At 41.9% G+C, this 11,468-nt stretch overlaps 1 protein-coding gene across 1 annotated transcript in view; it reads right to left on the bottom strand.

Moving 5' to 3' along the window:
- LOC102434175 (dipeptidyl peptidase 1-like) overlaps positions 1 to 9,913 on the bottom strand; it is a 10,144-nt gene extending 231 nt beyond the window's left edge. Inside the window, exons 1-3 of the mRNA XM_006108279.3 lie at positions 9,694 to 9,913; positions 7,592 to 7,737; positions 1,472 to 1,556 (exon numbers count right to left, since the gene is read on the bottom strand). Coding sequence (XP_006108341.1) covers positions 1,472 to 1,556; positions 7,592 to 7,737; positions 9,694 to 9,868 — 406 coding nt within the window. The 5' untranslated portion in view covers positions 9,869 to 9,913. The remainder of the gene's footprint in view (positions 1 to 1,471; positions 1,557 to 7,591; positions 7,738 to 9,693) is intronic.
- Positions 9,914 to 11,468: the final 1,555 nt, after the last annotated feature.

The raw sequence follows: 11,468 nt of genomic DNA, 5'->3' as shown, positions 1-11,468 counted from the left end.
GGCTGCCATTTCCTCAAAAGCTGAAAGCTGAAGCAACAGGAATTGCCCATGAAGTCAACAGGCTTAAGAAGCACATGCAGATGCATTTGAAATTAACGGCCACGGTACAAACCTAATACACTTTGGAAATGTACTTAAGAAACAGGCTCATCTGGCAACCTAGGTACATTAGCATGTATACCTTACAAATTCCAAACGCAGGCTTAGTGCTGCTAGGATCCTTATTTCCAGGTACAGGGCTACTTATCATTTAAGAACAAATACCAGGGACTGTCCTTTTTACTGTTGTCTCCATCATTAGGAGGGAGAGTGAGAGTTTTAAGCCAGGAGTGCATCAACTGCATTCTGAGAATACTTTACTTTTTTGTAAGGTGAAAACAAACAATTTCCTATTATATCTTCCTATTTCCTATTCTATCTTTCTCCTAAACTATCATCATGTATTATAGTAAAGATTCTGAGGAGTTCTGAAATAAAGAAAATTATTCAGTGACCGAAAAGAACTCAGAAGAAACAGCCTCTTGGTTTCAGCTCTAGTTTTCATTTTGATCTCCTATTAGTGGCTGCCTGGAAGGACCCTTAAAGCGTAACCAGATGAAATGTTATACTTAATGAGCAATCCTAGCTGGCAGATTTGTGGACCACTGCCGGGCCATTAAACAGTTTTTGGCAAATGCTGTCATAGGATAGAAGGCTTTAGCCAGCTCCATTTTTCATACCTCGCTTCTGGTACTTCAGAGCTAAGTACAGGAGGAAGGGAAAGGGGGGAAATGTTGTTAAAATGCAAGGAAAGTTAAGTCCCTATCAACTTGACTCTCTCACCACCCATTTTTTCCATCAAAATTCTGGACATTTAAATGAATGGGTCCAGCACGAGCGATGATTTGAACATCTATTCTGCAAGTGTGAGAATGTAAAGAGTGACAAATATCCTCTTCTTCCAGGCCACAGTTTATTTAAAAGATGGGTGACATCTCACAGGAATAAGGGACAAGTACATCAATGTCTCTGGAAGAGCCACCTTCTCTAATGGAAGACAGCCTTCAGGTGCCTTGGCCTGGCAGGGTTCCCTCGTGGGTCTTTTTAATAAGAAAAAAATTAACTACCCAAGGGAGCACAGCTACTTCAAGGATTTGAACTGAACTTACAGTCAATCTTTTCTTAACTGGGTCTTTACCTCTTGGGGTTCATGTCTATTTATGTTATAAGTATCATTCCTGGAAGAGCACATCTGATGTGTGCAAACAGAACATGTTAATGTAAAAGCTCGCTCACACAAAACAGTGCAGGCATGTAAAAGGCAGCAAGTCAGCAGGCTCAAGCAAGAAATCTACAAATCTACAAGAAAACCATCGTCTTTCCAGTTCCCTCTCCATCTCCCTGATAAATAGAGATGAATGTGCATAAGCCACCAGGAGGAGGGAAGCTTGCTTTTAATAAGAAAAGTTAAAAATATTTCAATGGAGCTCACCCAGTTTGTTCCTCTGATATGGTAAATCATATATTCCCACAGTTCCCAGCTGCATGAACAACTGACTGATAAAATCAGTGACATCCTACGAAGAGTTTACAATGGGAAACTGAGTCATTATGTTGAAATTAAACATCATGAAAGAAAACAAAAATACATCGTTAGGCATGCATTAAGTGTTAAACTTCTCATTCCTTCCCTGAATTGAAATATACTTAAAAGTAAAATCCATGCCCTAGCCAGTTTGGCTTAGTGGATAGAGCGTTGGCATGCAGACTGAAGGGTCCTGGGTTCAATTCCGGTCAAGGGCACATGCCCAGGTTGTGGGCTTGAGCCCAGTAGGGGGAATACAGGAGGGCAGCTAATCAATGATTTTCTGTCATCATCAATGTTTCTATCTCTCTCTCTCCCCCCCTCTCCCTTCTTCTCTGAAATCAATAAAAATAAAACAAATTTTTTATATATATATATTTTATTGATTTCTTACAGAGAGGAAGGGAGAGGGATAGAGAGCTAGAAACATCGATGAGCGAGAAACATCGATCAGCTGCCTCCTGCACATCCCCCACTGGGGATGTGTCTGCAACCCAGGCACATGCCCCCGACCGGAATCGAACCTGGGACCCTCCAGTCCACAGGCCGACGCTCTATCCACTGAGCCAAACCGGTTTCGGCAAAACAAATTTTTTTAAAAAGAAAACTCCAAGATGGTTTTAAAAAATATCCTAATTTGTGTATTGACTCTACATTGAAACAAGTAAACCTATCCTAATAAAAAGTATTCTAAAGGCTAAATTGTTACATCTTTAAAATGAACCCAGAAAGCACAGTGAGAAAAATGGTACATGATTCTCAAATCCTTTCAGTGGTTCTCAACCTTCTGGCCCTTTAAATACAGTCCCTCATGTTGTGACCCAACCATAAAATTATTTTCGTTGCTACTTCATAACTGTAATGTTGCTACTGTTATGAATCGTAATGTAAATATCTGATATGCTGGATGGTCTTAGGTGACCCCTGTGAAAGGGTCGTTCGACCGCCAAAGGGGTCGTGACCCACAGGTTGAGAACCGCTGCTTTACATGGAAACACACGGTTGACATTTCTGGCTGTTGTGACAAACTTACAAGCCACTGGGCACACAAAATGGGCAGATAAATCCTCTGGTATGGATTTCACCAACCATTTCCAAAACACCCCAAGATTTTCAAATTTCCCTGTTCTAAGTAGCAACCTGCTTAAGAAACACTATGGCAGTCTTTTTTAGCTTACAGTTCTATGAAGACTGCTGGGCCCAGAGAGAAAACTCAATTAGAAATCAATGAAGTTTGCTTGACTATCACCAAATAAAATTTTCAGCCACAATGAGTCTAGTTTCTTTTCTAGACACCTTCTTCAGCCCTTGAATAGCTTTAATTTTCAAAATAAAATCTGAGCTCCCTTTTCCAGCCTCAGAGAAAGTGAAATGAGAAACAGTAAAAATTTAGAAACCTATCCAACTTGAGGATATTCTTTGGAGTTTGGTTTGTTTCATCTGACTTCCTTCCATTGGGCAATTCGGTGGGTAGGAGAGTACATAGAGAATCTTTACACAAGCTAATCGTAAAAAGTGAACAAAGAATATAAAAGCATAAAGGAGAAAAATTGTAACGTATTCATCACATAAAGCCAACCATAATTAAATGTCCTTTACATTGTTTTGTTTTGCTATGTTGTAATTTTATAAGAAGTTGGCTGCTTTTAATCTGCAGGTACTTTTAAGGGTTCAAATTTATTGGAGTGTGAACTATAAGCCAATGTAAATGCTAGTAAACTCTGATAGTCTTAGAAACTGGCCTGTAAGACGGTATTGTATTTTATCTTGGGCAGCATATTGTTTGAAAAGAAGATTGAAATGGAGACCGCTAAGAAAGTTTCTATTTTGCCATCGGTCTAATTTCTTCTTATTGTTTTACATAAGGTTGTTTCAAATGTTTAGGTGCCTGCCTGGGTGGGCCCTAGATGCATTTGAAATCGTAACCCCCGTAAAGTGTTCAGCTAACTGAATGTCTACAGGAACTTGAGAAGGGAAAAGTATCTTGTAAGAATATTTTTTACATCAGGCTTTCCGCCTGACTCAAACTATGCACAAACTGTCAGTGTCAAGGTTCACTTCCTGCCACGCTTTGATCTAGCTTGAAGTCACATGGGAAAAAAAAAAAAAGATTACCAAGCAGATAAAAACCAAGATAAAAAAAGGCACAGGAACCTCAAAAGTCATTAAAAAATGTTCATCTTCCAAGTGAGGCCGGAAAAAGGAGAACTTATTGAAGGGAGTTCCTAGCAATAGAAGTGGCATTGCAATTGCTTCCAAGTTGGAAATCTGAGCTGCAGGATGTCCTGGGGGAGCAGAGGGTGGAGCAGGAGCCTCACAGAATACCCTGCGTGCATCAGGAGCTCAGCATCCTCTAGCACAATGGTTCTCAACCTTCCTAATGCCGCGACCCTTTAATACAGTTCCTCACGTTGTGGTGACCCCAACCATAAAATTATTTTCGTTGCTACTTCATAACTGTAATTTTGCTACTGTTATGAATCATAATGTAAATACCTGATATGCAGGATGTATTTTCATTGTTACCAATTGAACATAATTAAAGCATAGTGATTAATCACAAAAACAATATGTAATTATATATGTGTTTTCCAATGGTCTTTGGCGACCCCTGTGGAAGGGTCGTTCGATCCCCAAAGGGGTCACGACCCACAGGTTGAGATACTTCTGTCACGGCCACAGGTTGAGTGGCCGGGTGCTGTATTTTCCGTGAGACACTTAAACTTGAACAAAATCCTGGTTACGTTTTGATCATTGTTCACTTAAAAAAAAATAAATCAATCTTTATTTGGGAGATACTCTCTAAGTCCGTAGGGAAAGGTCTCGTGTGCTTTACTCATTAAATAGTTTGTGCTTTTCTTGAGTTACCCACCCTGCATGGTTTCCCCAGCACCACAGTAGGAAAAACCCTGGTGTTTATGGTGAAACCCAGCAAGCGTTCTGTGTCAACCAGTGTCACCAAAAGTGCGTGACTTTCCTGCTATCTAAAATCAATTCCACTCTATCATTTTTCTTAAAAGTTTTAAAACTCTGCTCCCCATCTTTCAGTTAGATTTGCAAAACAGATAAGCTTTTACCACTCTGCAAAGTATATTTATCTGGAACTGCTTATGCTAGACATTTTAAAAACTAGCATCGTATGTGTAGTCTACTCTGCTTACTGATATTACCATCTTTAAGACCAGTCCTAACTACTGACCACTCAGAGGGGTTGATTTTTCAGCAGGAACAGAAAACATGTTTCTGATAATGGTTCTGGTCAAATGCGCATTTAAAAGATATATATATACCGAAATCAGTAGCAGAACAGTCTTCCTATTTTTATTCCTAATAAGAGAATACCATCCAAGAAGCAGATAATTAGTCAGGGTTCTGTCCTACTGCAGGGCAAAAGTAGGTTTACAGTTGAGATCTACAGTTGTTCATATGGAAAATAATACAATAATTAATACATAATACAAGAATAAACTTTCGCACATTCACAACTGTAAACCTACTTTTGCCCCACCCTGTATTGGCTCTTCCCATGTACGACTGAGAACACTTATGACCTTATCTGATGTTAACCAGTGGTTTTTCTCTTGACCTGCTACTAATGTCTGAGGCTATGGGGAAAGACCAAATCTGCTTACACGGCGACTTAAAAAGAAATGCAGAGATGTGGTCTGAGTGCTCCTCCAGTCACCAGCTGTCCCCTCTGCCCCCACCAGCCCTCGACTATGGAAGCTGAGAGCAAGCTGAGAGCAAACTGACAGGAAAATATTGATGGAGGGAAACTGCCCTTGTCTATTTCAGATTAGGAGTCAAGCAATGAAATGCTGACTTTAGATGTTTCCCCACCAGTTTCTCCAATTCTACAGAAGTAAAGAATGAAAACTTTTCTAAGCCAAATGGGTAAAACTACTTATTCATCTATTTACATACTGCTCTCCATCTTGCACTTACAGTGGGGCCTTGACTTACGAGTTTAATTCGTTCCGAGACCGAGCTCGTTAAGGAGCTCGTTAACTCAAATTACTCTGTCAACTCAATGCAAAAAATCAGCCGAGAGACAGCTGGTATCTCAAAAAACTCTTTAGTCAGGACACTCGTAAGTCAAGGCCCCACTGTATATAATTTATTCAACCTTTTTTTCAACTGAATTCACTTCAGTTCATTTTTTAAATAAATATGAACTAAGTGTCTATTATGTGTCAAGCAAGAAAAAAAGGAGGGGTGAGGGGAGGGAAAAGGGAAGGAGGGGAGAATGATACACAGTAACAACTGTCTTGACTATCTCTTTCCTTGTACACCAATTCCATAGGAATTCTCAACCTTGAAGCAAAAAATATTGAAGGGCTGTGATAGGATACCTATAAGAAGTCTGCAGAGCCCCAGGCTCAGGAATATGCAAACCAAGAATTCTAATCAGATTGAATTATATTTACTACATATGCACTACAGTTTTAAAAATTCATATAAGCCCTAGCTGGTTTGGCTCAGTAGACAGAGCGTCGTCCTGTGGACTGGAGTGTCCCAGGTTTGAGTCCGGTCAAGGGCATATGCCAGAGTTGCAGGCTTGATCCCCAAGAGGCAGCCGATCAATGATTCTCTCTCATCATTTATATTTCTCTCTCTCTCCCTTCCTCTCTGAAATAAATAAAAACATATTTTTGAAATTTCATATAAAAACTGTTATGATTTTTAAAAATACATAGTATCCAGAGGTAATATTTAATAACTGGTCGACCATGGGCTTCAACTAATAAAATGGACTTTGACCGTCAATAGCCAACATGGATAGACAGTTCCTGCCAGCTGAGTAGCATACCAGTTAATCCAGGTGAAGAGAGACAATTTTTTCCTATTTTCTTTTTTACTATTAAAGAAATTATATATATATATATATATATAGAGAGAGAGAGAGAGAGAGAGAGAGAGAGTTATTATTCAAAGAAAGAGTTGGTTCAGATTTAACAACATATCCTAGGCATTAAATCACAACACAAGAAAAATCACAATAAATTTAAAAGTTAGTCTTTTGTTGGTACTTTGTCTTTTATCGTCATTAACAGAGTCATTCTCCCACTTTCCCATGAATTTCTAAAATTGCCTAACTCTTACCAGATGTTCCAAAGGTTGTAAACCCTATCCTATGGGAAAGTCTGTCTTTATTTATACTCAATTTAAAATGAAAACAGCTAGCCTCAGGCTTGTGGTTTCAATTTACTTAAACCATTTCATAATCTGCCAATAGGAAAATTTCCAACTGCAGCAGGATAGCTAGACTACAATCCATGTTGAACTGTTTTACCCGGGAGTATGCCTGCAACTGGAAGCAATGTGTTAGCATGTAAGAATGGACAATAGTCCCAGCTGTGTTGCTCAGTTGGTTGGAGAATCATCCCATACACCGAAAGGTTGTGGGTTCAATTCCTGGTCAGGGCACCCCAGTCAGGGAGCTTACAAGAGGCAACCAATCTATGGCCCTATCCCACCCCCCTTCCACTCACTCTAAAAAAATAAACATTTCTTTGGGTGCAGATTTAAAAAAGTTCTTTCTATTGAGAGAACTTTAGTGGACAACTTTTTACTTTAATTAGCCAAAGGAGTAACTCGATATTCTCTATCTCTGTCTTACTTTAGTCAAATAAATTATTCACATTAATATACTTAGTATATCATATTACTTCAATGAGTTACTTAGACCAATTTCTCAGAACCAACAAACAATGATAAAATAGCATAATTACTTGAAACTTTTTTTAATAATATCCATATCTTTCCTGGAGATTCAGTACAAAGACAAGTGATTAAAGCAACATTTACATTTAAATATAGATGGATTATACGTATTCAAATATAGATCAGGTTTTTTAATCTACTGAAATCATAATTTTAAATAAACTGTCAAAATTGCACCGCCTAATTTCTCTTGGGAAAAGTGGTGTCAATTCTGGTTATCTTCTTAATTTTAAATTAAAATTCTGAGGGTCTACTGATATTAAATAATTGAAATCATGAATGCATTTTTTAAACAAAACTAACCTTAAAAAAGGCAAACCACTTGTAGTCATTCAACACAATCTCAAAGCCTTGATTGTAAATGATGGTGAAATGGCCAGAATTGCCCAAGTCATCATAGGCTGTGTCCATCTTCTTAAGGTGCACCACGACTTTCTTTTCTGGTGGTCCTAAAGAAAAGAAATGCACAACAATGGAAAATTCTCTGTACTTCCATGGCAGAAAAAACCTCCCATGTGCCTCCCATAATCTTTAAACTGCTCTCCTTTCAAATCAGGCCACCCGATTTGAGCCAATCTGGCTTGTGAAGATACCAAGACTTCCCACCTTGTTGCCTCCCTCTGTATATATCGTTCCAGAGGGGGTCCTGGTCACACACGCCTGTGAAGTGAGGGCTCAAAAGATAGAAATAGGCCAGCAGGCAGAGAGACCCCCTAAAGTACAGCCTTGAACTTGCCAGAGCATCCAAAGACTGAAGAAAATCTTCCACGGAAGAAAAGGAAAAATGGGGGATGTTGAAAATGACAGGTGGAAATGAAGGGAAAACAAAACGGTAGTCAAAAACTGGAAACATAAACATATAAAAAAGACCTGCCACCAAGTCAAAAGAAGGACAAAGTATATGATCTCTTCCACAAAGAAATGGGGCTTCTTTCTCCATGATGGCTCCACAGTTCACAACTTCAGAATCTGCATTCTTCCAAGGCAGGGGTCCTCAAACTTTTTAAACAGGGGGCCAGTTCACTGTCCCTCAGACCGTTGGGAGGGCCGGACTATAGTTTAAAAAAAAAAACTATGAACAAATTCCTATGCACACTGCACATATCTTATTTTGAAGTAAAAAACAAAACGGGAAAAAATACAATATTTGTATTTGCATGTGGCCCGCGGTCGTAGTTTGAGGACCCCTGTTCCAAGAGATGCAGCAAACTCCAGGGTTCTATCCCGTGAAGCTCATGTGTGCTGATAGGAACCAAACTTTTAAACTTCCGAAGACGGGGCTCAGACACGTGAGTGCCTTCAATTATTACAGTAAAGTCGAAGGCATAGTTTATAGACAGAGGCTGCCTGGACAGGGCTCTGCGGAACCCTCTGCAGGTTTCCACACTTTAGACAGCTTTTCCGTGGCTGGTTTTAATGCTCATGGTATGTGCCCAAATGCTGCAAATCCTCACCTCCCTTCTGCTTCAGACCTCCAATGGCAACTTTTTAAAAGAGCAGATGGTTAAAATGCACAGGATTATGCAATGCCACAGTCACCGGAAGTTGGACAGTTGGATCCGTCTGTTTTAGAGACAGATCACCTGGCAATCCTTGTTCTGCTGACAAGGAAAGTGCAGCTGACACAGCTTCACTCATTACAGGCTGCTAAGGGCTTGGGCAGAACTAGAGTGCCAGTGCCACTTCTGTCCAAGACAGTGTTTTCTCTTCTCCCTTCACTAAATTCCTTGTCATCGGTGTGACCACGTTATCTGAGGGCACGTGGACTATCCAGTGTGTTCACACACTACACATTTATGGAGTGCCTTCCCTGAGCCAGGCATTGCACTCGGCTCTAGACATTTCCAAATATAATTAATTGCTAACGAGTTATTAAAATAACAAAAAAACCCTACAAACTTCATATACACCCCTAGGATACATAAGACAGTGCAGACGTTGTCTCAAACTAGTAGCATCAACACACATCTAAGTAAAAACCACTGGATATAAGTAGAAAACTTTTCTTGCTGTATATTCTTGAGTGTCCGAGCTCGGATTTCCCTGGCGCGCACACACTCACACACACAATCCTACAGGTTGGATGGGGGATAATTAAGATTGCAAGGTCTGAACTCTCTTCCGAACCGAACCGAAAAACAAACAAAACAGAAAACAGCAAATTAAGGGGAGTCAAAAGAAAGTCTTTTTAGAAAGTATAGAAGCCCCGGGAATAACCAAGAAAAGGTGAAGTTAGAAGTTCTCAGCAGCTCAACTTGGCCCTGGCAGCCCTGGCGCTGGAGCGGGCATCCCACGGGCCCAGGGCCAGCCAGCGTCCCGGCCTCCGGCAGGTGTGCCCCTCGGTGGGGCGCTGTGCGGAGCGGGGCTCAGGGGCAGCAAAGGAGTCCGGGCGCGCGGCCGCTTACCCATCACCGAGCAGTTGACTTCGTGCTGGGAACCCCCGGGGCCCACCTGGAAGACCCAGGTGCCCAGCAGGTCGGGGTAGGTGCAGTTGGCAGGTGTGTCGCCGTGCACGGTGCCCACGCCGCCGAGCAGCAGCAGCAGGAGGGCGGCGAGCGGGGCGCGGGGCCGGGGACCCATGCTGCCGGGCAGCCGCGTGGCCAGGGAGCTGGAGGGCAGCCGCGAGGAATCAGGCGGCCCGGACCGCCCGCCTTAAAATAACCGGAGGGCGGAAACCTCCGCGGGCGGGGCGGGGTCTCGGTCTCGGTCTCAGGAGGAGGGGGAGGGGCGGCTGGGCACCTGGACCCGGAGCTGGGAGCCGGTCTCGCCGCTCGCCTGCACCCTAAGGTTGGGGTGAGCTGGGGGTGAGCCCGGGGCAAGGTTAATTGCCAAGGGACGACTCAAAATAGGAATTAAGAGCCACAGTGGGTCCGCACGAGACCCAGACTTCCTTCTTGAGAAGCAAGGCACACGAGAGGGAGGGGGAGAGAGAGAGAGAGAAATGTACTCATGCCGGCAGAGAGGAGGGGGGAGGGGAGGAGGGAAGGGAGCTGGAGAGACACAGGGAGAAAGACGGACACAAGAGAAACTGGGGTGGCAGGGACAAAGGTCAGACAGAGACAGACAGAGGGAAGGGAGGTGGGGGAGACAGAGGTGAGAAAAAGTCCCAGAAAAAGAAAGATCTAGTAAGTGGAGTGTTATTTGTTTCCTTCACTTTGTCCTCACCAACTCGAGGCTGTGGGGTTTGTGGGGTTTTTTTTGTTCTTTTTCTCAGAATATTTAACTTGTTACCCCCAGCCGCCTCAGCTGTTTGAGAACTGCTCTTCCTTCCGTTTTCCAAAACTCTCACTACCTTCTTTTGGCTTGGTTTTGTTTGGTTTCCTGTTAATGTTATTTGCTTATGACCCATCAGAGAACTCAGTTGTAGTGCAAGCTTGCAGTTTTTGTGTCCTAGTCGTCTTTGTTTTCCCTGCAAATTTTATAGGATTTAGTGCACACTTGGGTGCGCACACACGCACAAAAGCTCAGAGATTATATTGCTCAACCCCTTCTCTTTTTACTGCTGAAAAGCATGAGGCCCAGGCAGAGGAAGTAACTTGTCCAGGGTGAGGAAGGGAGCTGGTAGGAGAAGGCTGATCTTACGAGCAGCATCCCAATGTTCCAGTCTGAATTCCAGTAATTATTAGGTAGCACCTGTGGGGGTTCAGAAAGATCCACCCCAATATATGCCTCAGTAATATGCAGATTTTTTTTTTTTTAGCTAAGGGCTCCAAAGAAACATCTGCCCCTCCATTAACTACCTAAAAGACTTGAATTGGGGGCCTTGCCCATAAAAAGAGATCAGACATAACCTCTTTTGCCCCATCTAGAGGGCAGAGCAAATTTTTAATCACTAAACATCTACTCTTATCATCTTGCGATGACCCTTGGAAGCTCTGTAGTCACCTTACCTCGTCCCTAGCTCAGATGTCATACATACCCATTTTACCTTTCTGTCTTTGAACCTTTCGTGCATGTGGGGTCTCTGACTCTCTCATGTTATGGGGTAATTAAATTATTTTCTTTTGTTACTCTTATCCAATGTCTATTTGATTATTACTTTAGGGAAAGAACCTTTGAAATAGGAATTTTTAGGGGTGAAATAGGCAGGTTTAGGGAATTTTTAGAATTGGGGGTCCATGGGGAAAAACAACAATACAGGGCTACAAAGTTGCAAAAGAGTATATTTCCATAAGATAAG

This window comes from Myotis lucifugus, unplaced genomic scaffold, assembly GCF_000147115.1.
Source record: "Myotis lucifugus unplaced genomic scaffold, Myoluc2.0 scaffold_2017, whole genome shotgun sequence".
Taxonomy (NCBI): domain Eukaryota; kingdom Metazoa; phylum Chordata; class Mammalia; order Chiroptera; family Vespertilionidae; genus Myotis; species Myotis lucifugus.
This window is presented reverse-complemented; position numbering and strand designations above follow the sequence as displayed.